At 35.6% G+C, this 24,037-nt stretch overlaps 2 protein-coding genes across 3 annotated transcripts; both read right to left on the minus strand.

The window, feature by feature from the left end:
- Positions 1 to 814: 814 nt before the first annotated feature.
- Positions 815 to 3,016, minus strand: LOC119543029 (C-terminal-binding protein 2-like). Its single transcript, XM_037847611.1, has one exon. The coding sequence runs from the start codon at positions 2,755 to 2,757 to the stop codon at positions 2,248 to 2,250; it is 510 nt and encodes a 169-aa protein (XP_037703539.1). The 5' UTR covers positions 2,758 to 3,016; the 3' UTR covers positions 815 to 2,247.
- A 4,945-nt stretch (positions 3,017 to 7,961) lies between these two features.
- Positions 7,962 to 22,459, minus strand: LOC119543027 (C-type lectin domain family 2 member D-like). Of its 2 annotated transcripts, XM_037847610.1 has the most exons (6): positions 22,220 to 22,459; positions 19,469 to 19,588; positions 13,946 to 14,130; positions 10,189 to 10,292; positions 8,417 to 8,463; positions 7,962 to 8,289 (listed from the first exon to the last, which is right to left on the minus strand). In XM_037847610.1, exons 1-6 carry the CDS (start codon positions 22,278 to 22,280, stop codon positions 8,279 to 8,281), a joined length of 528 nt encoding a protein of 175 aa, XP_037703538.1. In that variant the 5' UTR covers positions 22,281 to 22,459; the 3' UTR covers positions 7,962 to 8,278. The 2 variants fall into 2 exon arrangements, with proteins under 2 accessions (XP_037703538.1, XP_037703537.1); XM_037847609.1 differs by having other exon boundaries at positions 7,962 to 8,463; positions 22,220 to 22,458.
- Between the last annotated feature and the right edge of the window lie 1,578 nt (positions 22,460 to 24,037).

Genomic DNA, 24,037 nt, shown 5'->3' on the forward strand with positions numbered 1-24,037 from the left:
AATGCTTTTGTAAAAGAAAGAGTTATAGCCTGGGTATACAAGAACTCTCTCAAATTGGTAAGAAAAATGACAAAATGCCATAGAAAAATGACAGAAAACATGTACTAACAATTTATGAAGGAAGAAACATTTATTGTTAATAATTCTCTGAAAAATATCTCATTTGAGTAAATCTCATCTAAGTGCATTGATTGTCTCTCCATTTGTTTAGATTGTAATCTATACATTCATAAGATTATCATACCAAGCTGCATAAAATACAGCTTTTTATATGTTAGTTGATTAACAACAATTTTCAGTTATATATTTTTATTTTAACTGATTTATTGAGGTATAATTGGCATAAATAAAATGCACATATTTAGAGTGTAGAACTTGATACATTTTGATATATATGTATACACCTGAGCTAGTCTTCATCCTCAAGTTCCTCTTCCCCTTTGTAAAATCTTTCATCACAGTTTTTAAAAAGTATAGATTCTTGGTCCCCAACTCAAAATATTCTAATCCAACAAATTTGGGACTCAACCTGGGAATACATATTTTAAACAAAAATTTCCACGTATTTTATGCTGGGGAACTTTTTTTTTGAATTTCAGAGCTTAACAGAAATTTTTTTTACTTTTTATTGAAAGCTGCACTGAATGCTAAATTTCCACTTTTATAATAACCAAACACAGCAACAGTAACTCACTAAAATAAAACATATTTCTGATAGGTACTATTTTTCTGTTTGAGACATTTTTAAAGTTGGGTTTTTTGGTTACCAAAACAGGAATGTACCTATACAAAAAAGGTGATCTTTTTAAACAAAAAGGTGATGATTCACAAAAGACTACAAATATCACATGTAGCTAATTTTATGCAAATCTAATAGGATTTATTAAATTCAATTCATCAAATAGCATCTGAAGTGTTCTTTAATAAAATATCATGTGAAGAAAGAAGACTTTATCAATGTCTGAAAAAAGTCGGTTTGTTCATGGACAGTATGACAAGTTACCGTAAAAAGTGTTTCCTGAGACAAGGAAATGCAACATTATTCCTGAACCTTTCCAAGTCCAATATTTTTCACTCAATAAAATAGCTAAAGATCTTAAACTGAGAAAATACACAAACAGCTTGTGAACTTAATACTTTTTTTTGCATCATCAGAGGGCTCTAGTGAACTTCAGCCAGCTTGCCTGCTCAGAACATGGTTCAGATGTGAGAGAAAGACTCCTGTACAGGAGCCTGTACTGTCTCCAATCCTCTGCTTCCAGTGGTCTAACAGAGGTAAACAGTTTTCTCCCCATTTTGCAGTAATTTAATCTTCCTACTAGCAAAAGAGGTGACCAGCTCCAAGGACCAAAGGGGCTAGACTCATAGGATGGGGGATTCCACTAGCAAATTTTCTATTTTGATGTTTGGAACTCTCACACAACATTCTAGAGCAAGGTGCTCAGTACTTACCTGCTGTGCCCAAGGGTCTGATAAAGGTAAAATATCTATTTATTCATTATGATTTGATGCATACATGAAAAACTTGACACAGTAACAGAAGTTGACGGTTAATAAATCCTCCTGGTCTTTCAGCACTTCCGGAAGCAGACACTACCTTCAGTTTTCCCACGTCTGGGCTTCTAGCTCTTTTGTAGTTTTAGCACTGCAGCATCAATGATGCATTATGTCCAGAATCAGTTTTGACTGTGTCACATTCCTTTTCACTTAGTTCATCTGTTTTTCAGTGCTGGGCCCAGGTTTATCTGAATGATTACCTTTCGATCTTCTCTGCTATCAGAGTGCTCTCGAATGTCCTTGTGTTTTGTGGGCTGGTTGAAAGATGGAGCCTGGGAAGTGTGTGCCGCCATTGGGAGATTGTGGATCACCGGGATATTCCAGGGATGATCCCTTCCGCGGCTGCAGGGCAGCCTCCGGGAGCCACGCCCACGGATGCCTGGTGGGTATCTGTACGCGGCACCATTGAGCTCTGGATGAATTACTTGCTGATCTATGACTGACCAAGGAGCTGTTGTAATAAAGAAAATCCTGTTCACACAGTTTCTCAAGCTTTCTGGGATGCGACCTACAATTTATTGGCAGATCTCAGTAGCAGCTGCCTCCCTTTTCTCTAATGATCCTTGCTTAGTATACCAAGCCTTATGGGGAGTAAGGATTAAATTCTGTGCATCTTTCAACCGGCAAATCTAAAATGCTCTGCTACTTTCACATCAAGGCCGCTTCTCGGATCCTTCTTTCCTTGAGGGCTTAAGCTGAGGCTTTTTCCTCCACCTGTCTACCACAGGCAGCATTCACTAAGAATGCCCCTTGCCTCATCTGCTTGATAGTAAAATCACTGATGAGGTGGTGGTTTTGTTCGTTGAGAGTACAGTGCAAGGAGATGCAATTGCTCTGATAAAGCAAGTCCTGCAGGGTACAGATCTTCTGCATGTCCAGGGACCACGCTATACTGTCCTGCAAGTAGGACGCTTGCATAAAACAGAATGCTGAATCCAAAGAACTTGGCTTGAACATCAACAGCCTACCTCGAGAGACCGAAGCCAAGAGGCCCAACATCTCCCCACGGATGTGGGCAGCGCCAGAGGCTATCTCAGGAATCTGCGCAACGCCCAGGGCCTGCCTTCCGGCAGCGGCTGGTAGAGCCACATGTTCTGCCAGTATAGGTTGAGGATGTGGCACATGGTGGAACCGGCAGTCTCTTACACCGCTGCTGATGGGTTGTTGCATAATCCTCCTCAAAATCTGTGATAATTCCATGGACTTTTTTTGTTCTTTCCACAAATATACATTAATTGTTATTTATTTCCTCAGCCAGGATAGCTTCAGGTAGCTAGTCTGCATCTCAGCAGTTCCTTATTTTAATTTAATTTATTATTTTTTTGTTTTTATTTTTTTATTTTTAATTTTTTACCATTTAGCAATTGATTTTCCCCAGTTGTTACTGCTTTTTCTTCTACAGCTTACCTTTAAGTATTATAAAAACTCTACTCCTTACTTCCCTGGGATACTGCAGGCAATAGGCTTAAAAATAAAAAAAAAAAAAAAAAAAAAAAAAAAAAAGCCTTAACGTTTCTTAGATAATGGAAGGGAAGGATACCGCAAGGTAATTCTGACACCAATTATACAGGTCTAGAACCATCCTAGAATGACATCTCAATCTGCCTCTGCATCATGAGCAGCTTACTTCCTCCCCCTACACTTCTACCCCCTAGAATAGCTACTGGGCACCTCCATACCTGTGGCATGGGCAAAAATACTAGGCCTCAAAGAGTGGAGGGTGTATTCTTTTATCTAAATGAAAGGCACTCTTTCCAAGTCCTTGATTTCTGCCCCCCAAAAGACTCCACCCTAATTTGGTTTATCATGGAAATAGTCATTACCCAGACATACAATGGTGTAAAATTAGTATGTTTATTACAATCTGAGCTCTTTAGCCTTAAATGATCTAACTACAAAACAAGAGAAGTATGGTTCAGATTAGTAAATCACAGATTCAGTCCAACATCTTTGAGAATCTGGATTGCAAGCTCATCCAGGATGACTCTATTAAAACAAACAAAAAAATCCCATCCATTTAACAATGTTTCTTAACTGACAAAGGATTTTGACACTGGTCACAAAAGAACTGAGAAGACAACTGAAAACTCAAACTGGTAATGATCAATTCATTCCTAATATTTCCACATAGGAAAAAATAACTTTTTCATTCATTCAATTATAATATTTAATGAACATCTATTATGTGCTAGGCATGGTTCTGGGCATTAGGACTATAAAAATGAAAAAGCTGAGTTCTTGTAGAAAGGATATTAGCATAGTAAAATGGCAGAGAATGAGAAGCTAGCAACAAATACAATGCAAAATGAGAGTGCGAGTGGAGACATGAATCAGACATGACTGGAACATGAAGGAGCCTTAGTCTGCTGCAGATAATCAGGGAGTAGTTACAGAGGAAATGCTGTGGTGGAAGCAAATAACTTAAGGAATTTGACAAGCAGAAAATGGTAAGTAAATGATTTTTAATGTAAATCATATTAAAAACATGAAGTTCGTAAGAGCAGTTCTGAAAACAAAAACGCAAGGTCAAGAACAAAAGCAAAGCTAGTTCTGGAACTAAAGATGGAAAATAATAAAACTTTCTTGAAAGACATTAAAGAGGTCTGCTGTGGGAGGCAGAATAAATGGTCCTCTTAATGAGGTCTATACCCTAATCTCTGGACCCTGAGAAGACGTTTGCAGATGTGATTAAGTTTGCAGATGTGATTAGAGATTATCCTTGATCTTCTGGGTAGTCTTAATCTAATCACATGAGTCCTTACAAGTAGAAGAAGAAGGCAGAGGAGTGTGTCAGAGGAATGGGATGGGAAAACTCAAAGGACTTGATCCACCTGTGGCTGGCCTTAAAGATTGAGGAAGGCAGTCATGAGCCAAGGAAAGTGGTAGCCTCTAGAAACTGGAAATATACCACAGCTTGCAGCCAGCAAGAACTTTATATGACGTTGGTTGTATACAACCTCAAAAAACTGAATTCTGCCAACATCTGAATCGACCGGAAACAACACCTTAATTTCCACCTAGAGAGATTTATGTCAAACTTCTGACCTACATAACCATGAGTTACTGAATGTGTGCTGTTTAAGCCAATAAGTTTGTGGTAATTTTGTTTACTTGCTAAGTTCATTGGGAATTCCATCTGGATCTATGTAATTGTCTGTAACTAACAAACTTTACTTTTTTTTATTACTACTCTTGCTTATGTATAATATTCTCATCCTTCTTGATTGAATTGGCCTGGAACTCACCATGGTGAAAATCGTAGTTTAGATGGATCTACCTTTCAGAAAACACCATCCAGTGTAGGGACATATAATTCCTTTTCATCACTCAAAGCATCAATTTAGATTCAATTGGCCTAATTTTGAAATGAGGACTGGGAAAAGCCAAAGTCATCAGCAGAGAAATGTATTCTCAAGTGGTTTACACTTTTTATAAGGTCACATTAATGAATTCACCCAACCAGATCTAATAGTTATATGGAGGGGTGGAGTCTGTGGATTGTCCACACAGTTGTCACAATTGAAATATCTGGAGGATTAGTGTGTCTGTGCTACTTTTCTACTTTAGAAAGTACATATGGAGACTTCTATTAGAAAAATCTCTGCCATTTCCTAAAACTTTGAATTTCATTTGTATTGTGGAAAATCACTGGTCTCTTAAATGGAATGAGAGTTTGAAAATGGCAGTTTCTGCCATTCAAAAAGTTTCATTATTGTGGAGGAAAGGATAGATAGATATGTAGCAGTTGATTTTAAATCATTATTTTTAAGATTGTCTTTCCTTCCTTCTCCCTCCCCACCCCCAAACACACACACATGAATGATACACTTACCCGTCTGAAATAATATAGTTGGAAGAAGTACTTAAATTTCAAGTCAGCACTTGCAATGTACCCCCAAAATTCATTAGTTTATTAATTTATGGTATAAAACAATTTCAGGATTTATAGAATATATTGCACAGAAAGAGCTCTTAAATGAAAAGGGATAGAATTAAATAAAGGTCAACCAGGAAAGCATAAGTTAGATCATTAATTTTTCCACCTTCTAAAACCACTTCCTTAAACACCATGTGCTATATTAATATGATTTTGAGGGATGTGTTTGTGTTCAAAAAATTGTATTGTGACTTGGAATATAAGTTTTCTAAAAGCAAAAGTCATCATCAGAACTATTTTTAATATCTTCTTTATTTTGACAACACTTTAAAAATTATATATAGTTATATCAGGATTCTCAGTGGCAGAAAGCATCTATGAAAGTGTGTTCTACTAGAATCATTATCCTCAGAATGGTTGTAATTGTTTTAGGCATTTGGGATCAATAACAAATAAGCATATTCTATGGATACTTAGTAATGACCTACAACTGGCAAAACATGGGCATTTTTTGTCCATATTTGTGTGTACAAATATAAAGATGCATATAATTGCATAAAGACATAACTTTTAATCTTGAAGGAAAACAGAAAGACAACCAATTATAATACAAGTAGAATGAAATGATCACCTACCCAAAAATCCTTTTTAATTTTTCCTTAGCTTTTATCCTTATAGCCATTATGGAATACCTGCTCTCTCAGAGATTAATGATTAAGTTTAAGAAATTAAATTCTTTGTCAGTAGCATAGAGGTACTATCAGTACATTTATATACAATATATAAGCAAATATATAGTACTACATAAGGATATATAAAATTGGTAAGAGTTCAAAAATGAGAAAACAATTAATTCATCCTGAGATATGGGATCCTAAACAATGTAATTTAGTATGGTCATTTAAGATTTTCTCAGTAAATGCAAGAGCAGGTTTCAGAGTATTGCATATAATGAGCTTCATTTCCTCCATAAAATCTTCCAAAATTTTAGATTTTCTAAGTGTAACAATAGACACTGTGAGTCAATTGGGTGAGAGAGTAAAGTCCCCATCAAGTACCTGGAATTTGGTTAAAAGTAGAAAGATGTATTTTAACAATAAGCCAATATAAAAACTTAGTCATTCTCATATATTTTAACCACAAGTCAAAATAAAAATTTAGTCATTCTCTATGGAAATGGGCAACCTCCCTCTCTATCAAGCATCTTTAGAAGAAGAGTAATGGTTTTAGAAAAGTAATTTGAACAAAAAAATGTAAAAAAACAAACACAACAAAATAAAAAAACAAGAGGGGGAGGAGATTAGAGCATAGGAGACCAATTAAAAAGGTATTCTTTGTTTCAGATGTGAGGTGCTGACATACCAGGCAAAGGCTGAGGCAGTAGGAGTGGTACAAAGTGGAAGGATTAATGAAAAACATTAAAAGCACTCAGAAGTATTCAAAAGACTCAACAGTTCTTCAGGTGTGAGCAATGAAGGATATATCAAAAGGAAAATTGAATTTGGATGCAAAAATCCTTAACAAAATATTAACAAATGTAATTAAGCAATGTACAAAACTAAGTATACATCGTGACAAAGTGGGGTTTATATGAGGGATGCAAGACAAGTTCAACATTCCAAAATTAGTATAACCTGTCAAAGAAAAATCATAGGATCATATTGATAAATGCATAAAAAGTATTTGATAAAATCCAGGGCCTGTTCTTGCAAAAAACTGTCAGAAACCTCAGAATTGAAGGGAAACTACCTTGGCTAGACAAAGATAGTCTATGAAAAAACTACAGGTAACATCATACTTAATGGTCAAAGACTAAATGTTTTCTCCCTAAGATCAGGAAAAAGCAAGGATGCTCTCTCTTACCACTTTTTTTTTAATTCAATTTTATTGAGACATATGCACATACCATACAATCATCCAAAGTGTACAATCAGTTGTTCACACTACCATCATATAGCTGTGCATTCATCACCCTAATCTATTCTTTGAATGTTTTCCTTGTATCAGAAAAAGTGAAAATAGGAATAAAAAACAAAAGTAAAAAAGTAAAAAAAGAACACCCAAACCATCCCTCTTCCCACTCTATTTTTCTATTTTTGTTTTTTTGTCCCCATTTTTCTACTCATCCATCCATACCCTGGATAAAAGGAGTGTGAGCCACAAGGCTTTCACAATCACACTGTCACCTCTTGTAAGCTACATTGCTATACAATTGTCTTCAAGAGTCAAGGCTATTGAGTTGCAGTTTGATAATTTCAGGTATTTACTTCTAGCTATTCCAATGCATTAAAACCTAAAAAAGGTTTTCTATATAGCGCATAAGAATGCCCATCAGAGTGACCTCTCGACTCCATTTGGAATCTCTCAGCCACTGAAACTTTATTTCACATCCCTCTTTTGGTCAAGAAGATGTTCTCGATCCCATGATGTCGGGTCCAGATTCATCCCTGGGAGTCAACTCCTGCGTTGCCAGGGAGATTTACACCCCTTGGAGTCAGATCACACATGGGGGGAGGGCAGTGAGTTCACCCGCCAAGTTGGCTTGGCTAGAGAGGGCCACAACTGAGCAACAAAGAGGTATTCAGGGGGAGACTCTTAGGCACAATTATAAGCAGATTTAGCTTCTCCTTTGCAGCAACAAGCTTCACAAGGGCATATCCCAAGATAGAGAGCTCACCACACCAAACTGCCAGTCCTCAATGTTTGTGAGAATGTCAGCAACAATGCAGGTGAGGAAGCCCAACACCTCTGCACCTTCCCCCAGCAACTCGGGGTGGAGGGTTCAGTTTGGCCTCACCTTAGCCTTACAGATGGTTTCAAGTGTGTAGAACCAGGGATTAGGACTCAAACATATCCTGTCAGGGACACAAATGAAGATCAGTTATGGCTTTGCTGCCTCATCTGGGCCTACGTAATTGGGTCTGAGCAATGGTTTGGAGCAAATCCACTTCCTCTCTGTGTAGCTCCTTGCACTGCTGATACCTTTGTCATTCAAATAGGCACACTCTCCTCCTCCTCTGATGTGAAACCTGCCAAAGAAGAAGAAACCACATCAATCAGTTAACCCCGGGTCCTTTCTTTAAAAGTAGAGAAACCAAAGATGTGAAAAGAAAGAAACTAACATTAATTCAGCCTCTAAATGTATGATGCATTACACATATCATCTATTTAATATTAACAATCACCCCGTGAGACATGTCTCGTCCCTCCCATTGATAGCCAAGGAAACCAAATTCCCCAAGTCCATTTAACAAGGCAAGTTAGGATTCCCTAGGTCAGTGAGATGGTCAAGTCTAGGCTATATCCACCCCTTCACATTGAGAAAGGGAAGAGTGGAGAAGAACTCACAGATAAGGTTTTGCTTGTTCACAGACCATGATTTTATCCTGACTTATGATGTTTATCATTAGCTAGTCAATGGGCTTTGATTAGGAGGAGATATAATAAATAAGCTAGGGGACAGCACTGAGTCATGAATCAAATCTATCTTATGTCTATAAGTATAGTGTTATTTCAACTACATCCAAAGCCTCACTTGGCTGGTGGGAGAGGTCTGACACCTATTTTCTCTCTACAGGTTCGGCAATAATCTGCTTCTTTAAATACCTGAACACCTCAGCAGCTTTTTCTAACCCAGTGTTTCATTATTGCCTTCCTACTTCCCTGATTGTTCTAGGCTGCAACTGTGGTGCAGTTGAGCTGAATTTAAATGGTCTGACTCAGACATCCTCAGAAATTGCAAGTTCCTCCTCTTTATTCAGTGAAAATTGTTATGGACTGATATGACTTGCTAATTGTTGAAATATGCAAGGCCTTAATATAATATTTTATGTATCTATAGTGATGAACAGTTTTCAACAACTGGATAGTTAAAAATATATTTATTCTTAAAACACCCTGAGAATTAGGCAGAGTATTATTATTTTAGGATTTTAAAGGAAAAAGCAAAGGTTAATTCTAATATTTGTCAAGCACCCACCATGTGCTATGCAGTGCAGATTCAACAACTATAAGTGGATGTGTTCTCCAACTCTTATCGCTTACCGTCATGTCCAAGGTCAAAAGGCTTATGAGCACTGAAGCAAGAACTGGTTTTGGAACCTACCAAGGCCAAATCCAGTGTTCTTTCTGCTAAATAAAGTTGTCTTTCCAATCCTGATGACTTTATCATCATAAAATAGCTTTTAAAAACCTCCTGATCTCAGACAAGCAAACGTTTACTGAAATTGTCTGGATCCAAGTCATTCAGCATTATCCAAAATATTTTCAATACTATAAATATCCTTTAAATATACAACTGAGACTAAATTCCATACTACTAAACTTTACCTGTCCTAAACTATGATCTCACCATGAGTCAAACATAGGAAGAAGCTTCCATCGCAATTACTTATAATCCCTCTCTAAATGGCTGAAGATTGATGCAATGGAAGTTTTACATGGACATTTAACTTTCATTTATATCATCTTTTATAGTTTAAAATGTACATAATATCCATTGAAACCTCCAAGGCTTATAGCAGCCCCGTGGAATCAATAGAACGACAACTACTGCTTCGCTTTTAGAGATGAAGAAACAGACTTCAAGAAGCTGTGTGGTTTGCTTGCAGGGAAAGGGCTCCTAAAGGACATAGATGGGACTAGAACACTAATCTTGGAATACGATATCGTAGAGTGTGTAACTAGGGAACACTTTAGGTTTCATGAAGAGTAAATTCAAATACAAATATCATTGCCAGATTTCCAGAACTTACCATCCAGTAAATTCATCACCATTTGTCCATTTCCAGGGTTGGCCTTGTTCTCTGCTCAGTCCAGTCCAGTGGTCAGAAGGACCCTTGTATCTCAACAGAAATTCCTTTCAAAGAACACAGAGATGATACTGATATCACCCAGGCTTTCACAGAAGTGCTGCTTCTATGCTATTTTGTTAACTGCTCTTGTAGTTTTCTTTTTCATTTTGAATGCAAAATAAAGCATTGAGAATATGCACACTATATTATTACACATACATAGAGAAGATTATTTAAAATGGAAAGGAATTGTCAATAACTTATTTGTTTCTATATATATATATAGTATCCCTTTGTTTGAATATTCCACAATTTGTTTATCCATTCTCCTATTGGTTGACACATGGGTGGTTTCGAGTTTGGAGTTAGGATGAACGCTGTTATGACGTTCTCGGCATCTGTCCTGGAATAGAATTGTAGACCCCAGGCCATGCAGATCGTCACCTTTACCAAATGACACAGATTGGTTCCTAATGTAGTTGTAGCAAATCATACTCACAACGACAGTGTAGGCCAATTTCCCTTGCTACACATTCATGATGCAGTGCATCTTTTGATGGTTACAGACCCTTAATTTTGATGTAATTGAATATATCAATATTTTCCTTTGTTATTAGTGAATTTAACTACTGCTTAGTGAAATGCTTTACTCTCTTGAGGTCATGAAGATATATTTCTATATTATTTTCCATGACATTTTTAGTTTCATCGTTTATATTTAGGTCTTTGATTTGAATTCATGTACCATATGATGTGTGATTCCTTTTTTTTTTTTTTCCATTTAACATGTTCTAGTAGTAATTTTTTTTTATTTTATTTTGAAATAAATTTAAACTTACAGGAACAGTTGCAAAAGCAATACAAACCCCATACACAGGACTCCATCATACCCCGACCCCCCTCCCCCGATACCCCAATCCACCAACTTTAACATCCTGTCACACCACCATTTCTTTCTTTCCCTCTCTCTCTCCCTCCTTCCCTCCCTATCTATCATCCATCATCTATTGCTCTGTATTCTGAACATATAAGAGCAAGCTGCACACATCCTTGAACAAACAATATAATTCACATAAACATTTCCCATGAACAAGAACATTCTTTTATGCAATCCCATTAAGTGCAGCTGAGAAGTTCAAGAAATTCAACATTGATACAAATCTTACACTTCATATTTCCTTTTTTTTTTCTTATGTCCCAGCTGTGTCCCTTTGAACCTCCTCTCCTCCCTCCTCAGATCCCATCCAGGATCATCCTTGGCATTTAATTGTCATCATCTATTTAGTCTTTTTTTTTTTTTTTTCTCAATTGTGGAAACATATATACAGCCTAAATCTTCCCATTCCAACCCCTCTCTAGCATTTCATTAGTGGGATTAATCACATTTAGAATGTTGCAATGCCATCACCTTCCCACCAGAGGTGTGATTCCTTTTTACTTTTTTTTTTTTTTCCAAATGGATTATCTAACTTAACTGACCAAATGTTGACAAACCTATCCTTTCCCCAATGATCTGGTGCAGTGACATTTTTGCCATAGAGCAAGGAACTGGGCCTCCCAGTGAGTTCTATTGGCCGCACTTGTCTGTCCCCTTCCCCCAAGTCACAATGTATTCATGATGTCACTTTATAATGAACTTTGGTATATGTCAGGGCAAGTGCCTCCACCTTGTTCTTTTTCTTCAAATGTCTTGGCTATTCCTGGCTGTTTGCACTTCCATATATAGTCTAAAATTCACCTAATAAATTTCCACCAAAATCTTTTGCCATTTTAATTAAGACTTTGGTGGCTCTATATGCTATGTTGAGGGAAACTGACCTCTTTATAATCTCTGGTCTTGAAGTTTTCTAACTCTTTTTAATTTTTTTATTAGTATGGAAAAATGCAATTAATTTCTGTATTTGGAAAATTTAGTAAGCTCTCTTATTGTTGCCTTATCTATGTATACAAACACCACATAATAATAGAAGGTTAAAGAAGTGGCTTTTTTCTTTGCTTTTAATACTAATAATTTTTTATTTCTTTTTCTTTTCTTACTATACTGCCTAGAACTTCCAATACAACAGTGAATACAAGTGGTAATAGGGGATATCATTGCCTGTTTCCAATCCAGAGAGAAATCTTTCGATGTTTTAGCATTAAATGTAAGATTTGTTGTATTTTGTAGATGCTCATACTCTTTATCTTGTTAAAGTAGCTCTCTACTCCTAGTTTGCTAAGAGTTTTAAGATGAACAATGTTGAATTTTATAAAATATTTTGTGGTTCCATTGAAATATTTTATCCTTCAAATTTAAGTCTTGGATTATACTGATTGATTTCTAATTCTGAAGCAAGCCCTCATTCTTCAGATATACCTAACTTGCTCATGTATATTATACTTTGCCTACATTGATGAATTCAGTTTACTAATTTAGGAATCTTGCATTTATGTTCATGAATAAGGTTGGCCTCTAATTGCTCTTTATCCTACCCTCCTTGTCTGGTTCTTAATCAAGGCTATTATAATCTTATTTAATGTAGTTTGGTGTAATTATTTTCTAATTTCCCTTTTTTTACCTATAGGTAATTTAGAAATTCTCATCTTAGCTTCCGAGTATATACGTTTTTCTAGATATTTTTTGGCTATTTATTTCAGGCTTAATTGCTTTGTACTCAGATAACAAAGTATGAATGATTTCAGTCCTTTAAAAGTATTCATTTCCGTTATAGTCTAGTAAACAGTCAATTTTTGGCTAATCTTCCATGTATGCTTGAAAAAAAATTCTATAGTTTGCTGGATCCAGTATTCTATATCTACCAATTAAATTAGTTTTTATGTTATTCAAAACTTCTATATGCTTACTGTATTTTTAGCATTAAGAACATTTTAATGAACTATAGCTATATTTAGTAAGAAGTTTGACAATGCTTTCTATTTTTGAAAATATCTTTAATGCTTGGCATAAAGAAGATAGCAGATTCTTATATCTTCTGCATCAATTTTTTGTGATATGTTGCTTTGGCCGAAGTGTATAAAAAAAATGCAGCCTTACACATATGTGTAGTTGGAAAAGGAAGGAGTATTTTAATAGCCTTTTAAAATAATCGTAAACATTCTTCTTCGAAACTATACCAAAACCCATAGAATGATAGTTTTAAAAGATTGTCTGCAATGTAGAATCCAAAACCATTTTTTTTTCTTTTTGTTTATTAGAGCAGTTGTAAGGTTTACAGAAAAGTCATGCAGAAAGGAAAGAGTTCCTATATACCACACCCCCCAGTTTTCCCTGTTATTAACATTTTACATTAGTGTGTGTACCCTTATGTATTTTGCCTGCTTCTTCCATCATTTTATGAGAGGCCTACTTAAATTTCTTGCTCTGATAGATTTGTTCCTGTCATTCTATTTTTGCTTGATTTATTTTGAAACTGTTATTAGCTTCCTACAAATTTAAAATTATGTTGCTGCCTCTAATTTTCTAATCTGTATTTGAACAGTTCTGATTCACAAATCAAAGAAGGCATTGGCTTTCTCTCTGGCTGTGTTCCTGTCATTGAGGTAAGAGCAGATGGCCCACAGCAGAATGTAACACCTGTTGGGTTCCTCTCTCCTTGTGCTGCAGTCAATGACTAGCAAGTGTCTAACCCTATATCTTACTATGTGGTGTTCTCACCCAACACCACACAGTACCCTGATCGGGCTGAATCTTTAATTCCAGCCAGACCTATTTCCTTACCATTTCCTGGGAAGTTTCAACCTGTACAAGGTCAGCACCTTGTGAGTCGCAATATCTTTGACTGGATGTCCAATTCTTGGTGTCAAAAGAAAAATAGAAACATTTTCTTTGGAAGCCAATCCAGTTGTCTGGGCATGCAACTTCAAGACATTCTGGTGGCTTTCGGTGGAATTTAACTGTAGCTACTGAAAATAAAAACAGTTTATTTCATACTGTATGAATTACCAATTGCTCTCTAATACATTTCCCAACACTCCTGTGTAGTATTAAAAGAATGATTCCCATTTTTCAAACAAGTGTTCAAAATTGTTGCCTACATTACACAGTAAATGGCAGATCTGAGATTCAAACGAATTCCTTCAATGGTTTGGGTAAGCTGAAGAAGGCCTTCTTAACGCCTCAAGCCCTGGGTCACATACCTGTCTGCTTGGATTTCAATGATGCTACCCTCCCTTAAAATGCCAGGTACCTCAATAGCAGCATTTGATCAGCTTGGAGAACAGATTGTACTAGTGCTCTAGAAGCCTTGGTAAATGAAATGAGTGGCAGGTATAGGTAACATCTATGAGTAAATTTTCTTAAGATGTAATGGTCTGGAGCATGTATGGATAGTCCCATGCCAATGAAAAAAGTTGCTGTACCCTAAGCCTCCTTCTACTAAGAAGATGAAACATTTAGGGAGGCTCTCTGGGTTTTTGAGGCAGCACTATTCCACTTGGACAAACTTTTTCTGATATACTTCCCATATATCCAGGAGAGATGATCTCTTTAAGTGAGATTCAAAGCAAGGAAAGTCTCTCCAGATGGTAGTCACTGAACTCCCAGCAGCTGACTGTGCAGCTTTTATGACCCCCTTCTCCTCTTAACCCAATAGCTCTAAAAGTATCTATGGCAGACCAGAAAGCTGCATACTCGGTAAATTTAAGTAGCATAATTTCCAAGGAGGCACCTTAGGTTTGGCTTTTATGAGAAACAGAACCTTGTTATTGATAATCACTGATGTCATCTGAATATCTAATCATATAACACCAGGAAAATACGTGCTCTAAGGCACGCATCACAAGCTAGGTTCCAAATTATACCTACCATCAGGAGTATAATTTCTGGGACTAGACCTGAAGGCAGACTGCCCTTCTCCAAATCTATGCAGACCTATTGTGCTATCCCTGCTCCTGCCTCAGGTTTAAAGACTAATGGCAGGCTAGAGGATGACTTGGAAACTCTTGGCACCAGACAATGAATCTTTTCCAGTTAAAGTGCTGGTTGAAGGGAAGAGAAATGCAGAATGAGTAATGAAAGGAGGCAGTCTTAAGTACTAGAATCAAAGTTATTATGATTATTTAAATAAATGAGGGCTGTAGATTTAAATTGTGTTTCAGAATATATTTTCTTGACTAATATTGAGATATATACAGGCTGAAAAAATCATCTTCACCTTTTCCTTTCTTGAGTAGGCAATGTTAATTTAAATCTCTACAAACTTAACATTTATTTTTGCTTCATCAATGTGTAAAATATATTACTTGTGGTTACAAAATAGCAAGAAATGATCAGCTGTGTGGAATCATAAAAGGATGGGGAGATAAGTTGGAACCATCTAGAACATGGGATATTCCAAGCATTGTTGACCCTGAGATTCGGGAGCAGCACTTGAAGGGTCTCTGTGGAATTCCTTCTGGATGTAGTAGCAAGGGGTAGATTTCAGGTTACTGCCCAGGTTGGGACGAGGAGCAGGAGTGGTCTTATAGTTGTGAGTGTCACATGTTTATCAGGCTTTGATCTATAAAGGGATCTTCATAGCTAGCTTGCTTCCAGTGTACATTCTCCAAGAGGGAGTTTGTTGTCTAGAAAGATTGGTTGTGTCTGCTAGAAAACAAGGGCTGGAACCTAGAGTAGCTGTTAAGAGAAGCAATGATGTCTCCGACCCTGAGATGTTATACAGCCACTTAGTAGTTTTGCTTCTCCTTTTTTAAACCATCTGAGCTTCCCTTATTCATGCAGCACGTGCGTTGTGGAATTAAGTCAAAATTTGTCCTTTGCTATGACAGAGTAGACAAGAGATTACTGCACATCCCAGATACCAAGTATATTGGCCAAATCCAAACAATTCTTCCCTCTTCATAATAATTGGTTTTCAAAGTTCAAGTGTAGGTTAAAAAAAAAAAAGTAATGCATAATCTCTCTGTTCAGGGTTTCTGTACAGAGTAATCTTGAGCAAAGATCACTCCAGAAAATATTTACTCATAGTGCCCATGATGGGTTAATTATTGCACTTTTATCTTAGCTTAACCTGCTCATTAAGGTGACACTGGCAATAATGATGCTGATTATGGCTATGAAAGTAGAAGGAAACAGATTTCAAGGGTTACTTTGTTTCAAGTGTGATCCAAGTAATTTACATGCATCAAATTATTGAATCCTAATGATATTTTATACACTGAATTTATAATTATTTATACCATTACCTTTCCACTATAGAGGTAAGGGTGATTTCTGTGCCTCTTGTACAGATACAAAAAAAAATACAACAATGTTTTTTTCAATTAAACGATCTTGTATAATCTGTGGACACAGAGGGCAGAGTCACAGATTTCAAGAAGGGCAAAAGGCACAGGCAGTTATTTTATGTGGAAGATCATGGTCAGTGATTTGGATCATGGGTGCCAAAATAAGTTTTTAGTTAAATAACAGGAGAAATTAAGAACAAAACAAATAAATAAGAGTATAGTCTACACAGAGTTGAAAAATTAACTGCTCAGACATCAGCCATAATGGTCTTACAGAAAAACAGAAGAAAGCAAAAGAAGAAAATGACAAAAAAAAATTGTTTTGAAACTATTACTAGATACCAGATACTTGATGGTCTATGTTCTATAGGTATATGAGCTTATTTATCTTCACAACAACCCTGTGAGTTGGATTTAGCATGCCCATTTTACAGTTGAGGAAATTAGGAACAGGACGTTAAGTAATTTTGCCAAAGTTCCCCAGCTAACACTCGCAGATTTGAGATTTGAATCCAGATAGTTTCGTGGTAAAATGTGTATGTGGTACCTAACCAATAAAGTACAATTTCTTTTATAACATTTAGAAGGAAAAGTCTCTATCCAAAAGGTTTGTAGGGAAAGCAGAGTTAGAGAAGTTGGAAAATGAAGTTGAGGCATTTAAATTTGCATTCAAAAGGATAAAATGATATTTGGAACTTTTTCCATCAGTGATCATTTACTGACTACTCTGTACCAGGTACTGGCCTAGGGGCTAAGGATATGGGGGAAAAAGTATTTTTGCCTCAAGGAGCACACACCTCAACTAACAGGCATAAGAAACAACTACACTATCAGACAACAAATGCTATGAGAGCACAGAGGATACAACCAGCATTAGTTAATATGTTACTCCTGAAAAACAGAAACACTTTAGAAATTTACAAAAAAGCATACTTGCTTTAAAATGGAGTAAATTCTAGAGGTTAAGAAGAAACTAGATTCAAAATAACTGGATCAGAATTCTGTCTATAAAAAATATGGAATATGTGACTTTGGGGCAATTATTTAACCATTTCAGATTTTCCTCAAATTTCATTACATTATAGCATCACATGATTTTATTTTTAAAAACTTTTTAGCAGTATACTTACAACTAAAATACTGTATTTTATCTAAAAATAAGTTGAGTTTTCAAACAAATAATTTTTATTCTCAAAGCACTGGGTATCAAACACTGTCTGAGTCCAAGTCCTAATTCACAATACCCCTGAATAAACAGAACAGAGAGGTTGTGAGAGCAGTTCAAAAGTACAAAGCTTTGTGAGTAAAAGAGCTAGAGTTCAAACCAGGCCATCTAAATTCAGAATTGTACTCATGTCTGTGCTCTTAAACTCTTAGCTCTTACTAATGATTAACTTGGCAGACAAACTGGTGTCTTAAGGGGAATTTCCAAAAGGATGATTAAGTGTGTAGTTATGTGCTGTGAAAAATGAGAAAGGCATGATTATATATTTCAATCAGTTATTACCTGTATTTGAATTAAGTCATTTTTTAATGACTTGAGAGTATATATTTTTCTGGATTATTCTGCTGGTACCAAGGTTTATTGAAGAGCCAGACCTAGGGTGAACCATATGTTCATCACTACTTCCTGGGGTATGTAAATTCGCCAGGCTATGCCTCAATAACAGACATCGAAAGAACTATATATGTTTAATCCAATAGAATATAATTGTACTACGGCAACTCTTACCCTTTCTTTGCAGTAATACAGAAGAAGAGGTACACTTGTATATCCCCCTCAAAAGCCCTCGCCAAGTCTAAAATGTAGAAGGAAGGCTTGATGGATAAACTCGGTATAATAAGATAATGTGTGATTTTTAATATCTTATGTATAGTTCATCTTATGAACATTTCTAACAAGGAGGATTACATTCAAATCAATGTTTATAAGTTGTTCATCTGATATCTGTTACTGGAGGTCCATTTTAGTGGATTTTTTATATAGTAGAATGGAAAGAGAGTTGGAAAGAGAAAAGAGACCATTATCACTGGGTTTGAGTTAGTAAAGGTGAGTTTTCCTTATGTCCTAAAACAGGCCTTTTTTTCCCCTGGAATTTTAACTAAAATACAAATAAAGATTAGGATTATATGTGGTTTTTGGTTGTCCACCAAAATCTGTTTTTTTCTCCTTTTGTAATAATTGAGTCAAAGCTGGACAACTTCATATTTCCCAGACTCCTCCAAAGGTAATTGCGGCTTTGTGACTAAGTTTCCACAAGCGAAACTTGAATGCAAGAGACATGTACCACTGTTTGTTCTGAACCTTGAGCATGTCCCTTCCATATACTCTTTTCCTTTCCTATAAGAAACCTGAGCTTGATGGTGACATCCTGCAGAAGCCAACAAGGCTTAGGGAATGATGGAGCATAGCGGCCCCACAGAGCTATTTCTTCATCTTAGAATTATTGAAGGGTAAAGAAGTCTACGTTTTGTAAGTCAGCATAATTTTTAGTACTCTCTTCTTTTTATTCTATTTAAGCCTGTACCCTAATTATCATTATTTAAAATAATACATACTGAATCCACATCCAGTACTCAAGCATGAACACAATACCCTAAATTAAACACATATGCTCCTACAGCTTTATTTTGACATGCCCTACATCAGAACCTATTCACATTCTCTTTTAAGTAATTGTAATTAAAAACAGAATTTTTGAGAGAAGAAAACACACATGCAGTAAAACCACACAACTACAGGCATAGCAAAATATAAATTGAAACATAATCAGATTGACAGTTAGAGTCTATCTTCTACAGACTCTGGTCATTCCACAAAACTTGAAATAATATGACCCCTATCTTACACCATTAAAATTTTGGATCCTACTTACAGGGTAATGGGAGTTAAAATCTATTGACAAAATAAAAGATTTACATTAGGAGATGCAAAGAACAAGAAAACTATCAAGAAGACTTCTCTTCTTTTGGTAAGTGGAATTCTCTAGATAAGCAAAGGTTATGATTTACTTACCTAGGGCTGTAGTAACCATTCCACACAGCACAATAGTCAGACTCAGACAAATGACCAAGGGTGAAACGAAGACCCGTTTCAAGATACTATTATGAGAACCCTTTTCTGAAGGCAGATAACCTGCAAGAATTATTGAAAAAACATTTTTTATTAAATGTACACATCATACTTCCAGAAGCATTATCTGTCAAAATGTTACTCCATTTAATTCCTTTCCTTTTCACTAGAGGGGGAATTTGCCCTGTCATTTTATAAATTTACTATTGGGTCTCCAGAGTTTAGTCTTTCACTGAAGTTACAATCAATCTTGAATGCATACAACTCATGAAGTAGTCTTACCGAAAATAAATAAGTAAATAAATAAATAAATAAATAGCGCAACTAAATATGAATCTGATTAAATTGCTAGATATACCTACCATTTAAAGAAAATATATAGGGGAAAGAATCATGTTAAACTAAAGTATAGGAATGAAAGCAACAAAATCCGGACTGTTGGAAACTCTACAGAACAAATAATACTGATTCTTTAAAAGGATAATAAGGGAACACTCAGAAAGAGAGATATTGAGGGGGACTCTACAGACTAAAAGAGACATGAAAGACATTTTCTTAAAGCAAAATGGTAGGGGAAAACATGATTACCATGTAACTACAAAGAAAATATCGAAGATGTTACAAGCTCAAAGAGGCAGAATTTCGAGTGCAGGTTGCCAGGGGTTGGGAGCAGGGGGCAGGGGAATGGGGAGTTAATACATAAGGGGTGTAGGGTTTCTATTTGGGGAGATGGGAAAGTTTTAGTAACGGAAGGTGGTAAGATACTGCAATATTGTGATTGTGAGGAGTTGTGATGGGGAAGTTTATACTGTAGATACGTTCCCACAAATTTAAAAAAAAGTGATTACCGTAGAAGTCTAATTAGTGTTACTTTTGGGAGGAAGGGATGATTAAATGGGAGTAAATACATGCAGGGCATCTGAGATGGACAGCAAAGGTCTTTCTCCTGACAAAAGATAGTGATTACAAGAGTGCTCAGAATAGAATAATTCATTAAGCTGTATATTGGCTTTGTGCAATTTTCAGTATTTGTGTTACATCTTAAAACATCTAAGGTTACCTCACATCTCTTGTGAAGTTTATTGTTGGCGCCAACCTCTGACCCTTTTTCTTGCCTGTGACTCACACTTTCAGCTACACCTGTCTGTAGTAAGAGTCCTTGGCTAAACAGACCTATTATTTTTCTCCAATGTTGCCTCCATATTAGCAATTATCAGCCAGCTTCTCATTGACATTTACCAAAATATTTTTCTCTGCTAGGCCCTAAAGCTGAATTGAGACACTTCACAATACAGAGTAGAACTCAGGTCTCAGGTCAAGCCCACACTGTAGAATTTAGGCCTCCATGAGCATTTCTGAGGGCAAAAGAATATACCAAAGAACCTCAAGGGGCAGGCAAAAGCTGATTTAAAAAGTTAATGGGCCAGGGTAGAAAAGGAAGAATGATTAATAAAAATATTTTGTCATTTTATTGTAAGTTCCATGAGGGAGAAAACCTTATCTATGTGTGTGCATGTGAATGTGTGTTTCTTTTGAAATTTTATTGTGGTGAGATATATAAAATAAATTTTGCCATTTTAAGTGTACAATTCTGTGGCATTAATTGCATTTGTATTGTCATGCTACCATCACCACCATCCATTAAGAAAACTTTTCATCACATCAAGCAGAAACTCTATACCAAGTAAGTAATAACTCCCCATTCCCAGTATTCCAAGCCCTTGGCAACCTGTAATCAACTTTCTGTCTGTAAGAATTCACTTATTCCAGATATTTCTTATAAGCAGAGTCACACAATATTTGTCCTTTTGTGTCTGGCTTATTTCACTTAGCATGTTGTCAAGGTTCATCCATGTTGCAGCATGTATCATAACTTCATTCTTTGTGTTACACATGCATTATAAAATTTATATAATATATAATATTTAATATGTATATAATTAATAGTATATATAATTAATATATAATATTGAATACCCAATCAATATATAGTGTAATATTTAGTATATAGCTGTACATATCATATAATATTTATATTATAAATATACTTATTGTATATAAACTATCAATTTTACAAAATGAGTATATAATATTCAATATTTATATAATATTAAGATTTACTATTTGTTATAGAGTTATACAACTTAACATAATATAGATATATTAAATTTAGGTATTATATATGTAGGATATTACATATATAGTGCATATATATATATGTATATTTCAATGTTATATAATTCCATTTGAATACTAGTATGTTTTTATTTTTACCTCTTTTACTTTTTTAAATTGGAAATGTACTTCACTTTTTAATTTTTTCTCTTCTAAGTGCTTCCATGAAAGTTTTATACTTTATTTAATAATGATAATATTTTGCAACTCTGACATAGTTTACAGTTTGCATAATTTTTCCCTTAAATTAATCATTTTCATTCTCAATCATAAATTTAACCTGATCCCATTCTCTTATACCATTTTCTAATGGATTATCTCTCCATAGTTGCTATGATTAAGTATTTCAGTATTCACATATTTTTACACAAACTTATTTATGGTCTCTAGCACTCCAACTCTCAATCTTGAAAACTTTACATATTAACCATTTTCCCCTATGTAAGGCCTAGAAACCATAACTATCACTACCATCTTAACCCAATTCCTCCACTAGTTCCATACAGCCCACAGCCTTACCTGGGTTTGCCAGCAATTCAGTAGGTATAAAGTCTTTGTCTACATTACTGGTCTCATGCATTGTGCCTCCAGCTTCTATGAGCAATAAACCAGTCTCTAAATCGTTTGCCAAACAGTTTAGGGGAGGTTAAAATTTTAAACCTGAGAATGGAAAAATCCCTGACACTGAATCTGAAAACATTCTGAACGCTGAAGAGGTCAAGCTTTGCATCTTGCCTAAGGTGAAAGAGAAAGAACAGGCAGCACAAACGGCCACAGTGTTTTGAAAACACGTGACTTTTTGTAAGGACTTAAAAGAGAAGTTGATTTTCTTAAAGTGATAGTACTCTGATTGCAATAAAAACTAATTTCAGTTAAGCAAAAGAAAATAAATTTATTGAAAAGAAAGAGGTGGCTTTCAGAGGAAGTGAAGTTAGGCACTTCAGCTAAGTAAAAACAACAGAAATACCAATCTCAAATTAAAATCCATTTCCAAGAGCTCATTCTTATTACATTCTGTATTCATGGATTGGAAGAATAAATATTAAGATATCAATTCTACCCAAAGCAACTTACAGATTCCATACAATCCCAGTCAAAATTCCAACAGCCTTCTTTGATAAAATGGAAAAACCAGTCACCAAATTTATGTAGAAGAGTAAGGGGCCTGGATAGTCAAAACCACCATGAAAAAGAAGAGCCCAAGTAATCTTATTACAAAGCAACTGCAATCAAAACAGCATGGTTCTAGCTTAAGGATAGATGTATAGACCAATGGAATCAAATTGAGAGTTCAGAAATAAACCCTCACATTCTCAGACAAATGATTTTTGATAAGGGTGTCAAGTCCACTCTATTGGCAAAGAATAGTCCCTTCAAAAAATGGTGCTGGGAAAACTAGATATCCATATGCAAAAGATGAAGGTGGACCCTACTGCGCACCATATGCAAAAATTAACAAAAAATGGATCAGATCAGAGATCTAAAAATAAGAGTCAAAACTCTAGAACTCCTAGCAGAAACCTTTTGGAAGCATCTTCAGGACCTTGTGCTAGGAAATGGTTTCTTAAGCTTTACACCAAAAGCACAAATAACAAAAGAAAAGGTAGATACATGGGACTCCATCAAAAGTAAAACTTTTGTTCATCAAAGGTCTTTGTCATTAAAGTAAAGACAATCTACAGAGGAGGAGAAAATATTTGGAAACCACATATCTGATAAGGGTTTAATAAAAAAAAAATTCAGAATATGCAAAACAATCCTACAATGCAACAACAAAAAGATAAACAACCCAATTAAAAATGGGAAAAAGACTTGAGCATACATTTCTCCAAAGAAGATAGGCAAATGAACAATAAGGACATGAAAAGATGCTCAGTATCATTAACCATTAGGGAAATGCAAACCAAAACCACAAGATACTATTTCATACCTAGTAGAAATATATTACTTAATAGTAGCTGTTATTGAAAAAAAAATACTATTAAAAATTAATAAAGTTGGTAAGGGTGTAGAGAAATAGGAAAACTCATTTTTTGTTAGTGGAAAGTAAAATGGTGCAGCCACTGTGGAAAAGTTTGGCTTTTCCTCAGAAAGTTAAGAATAGATTACCACATGACCCAACAGTGCCTCTTCTAGGTATATGTCCCAATGGATTGACAGGAGGGACTCAAACAAATATTTGCACACTGAAGTTCACCACATCATTATTCACAACTGCTAAAAGATGGCAGCAACCAAAGAGTCCAAGATGAATAGATTAAATGAAATGTGGTGTACACATGCAATGGAATATTATACAGCTGTGGAAAAGAATGAAGTTCTAGGACACATGACAAT

The sequence above is a fragment of the Choloepus didactylus genome, chromosome 8, assembly GCF_015220235.1.
Source record: "Choloepus didactylus isolate mChoDid1 chromosome 8, mChoDid1.pri, whole genome shotgun sequence".
Taxonomy (NCBI): domain Eukaryota; kingdom Metazoa; phylum Chordata; class Mammalia; order Pilosa; family Megalonychidae; genus Choloepus; species Choloepus didactylus.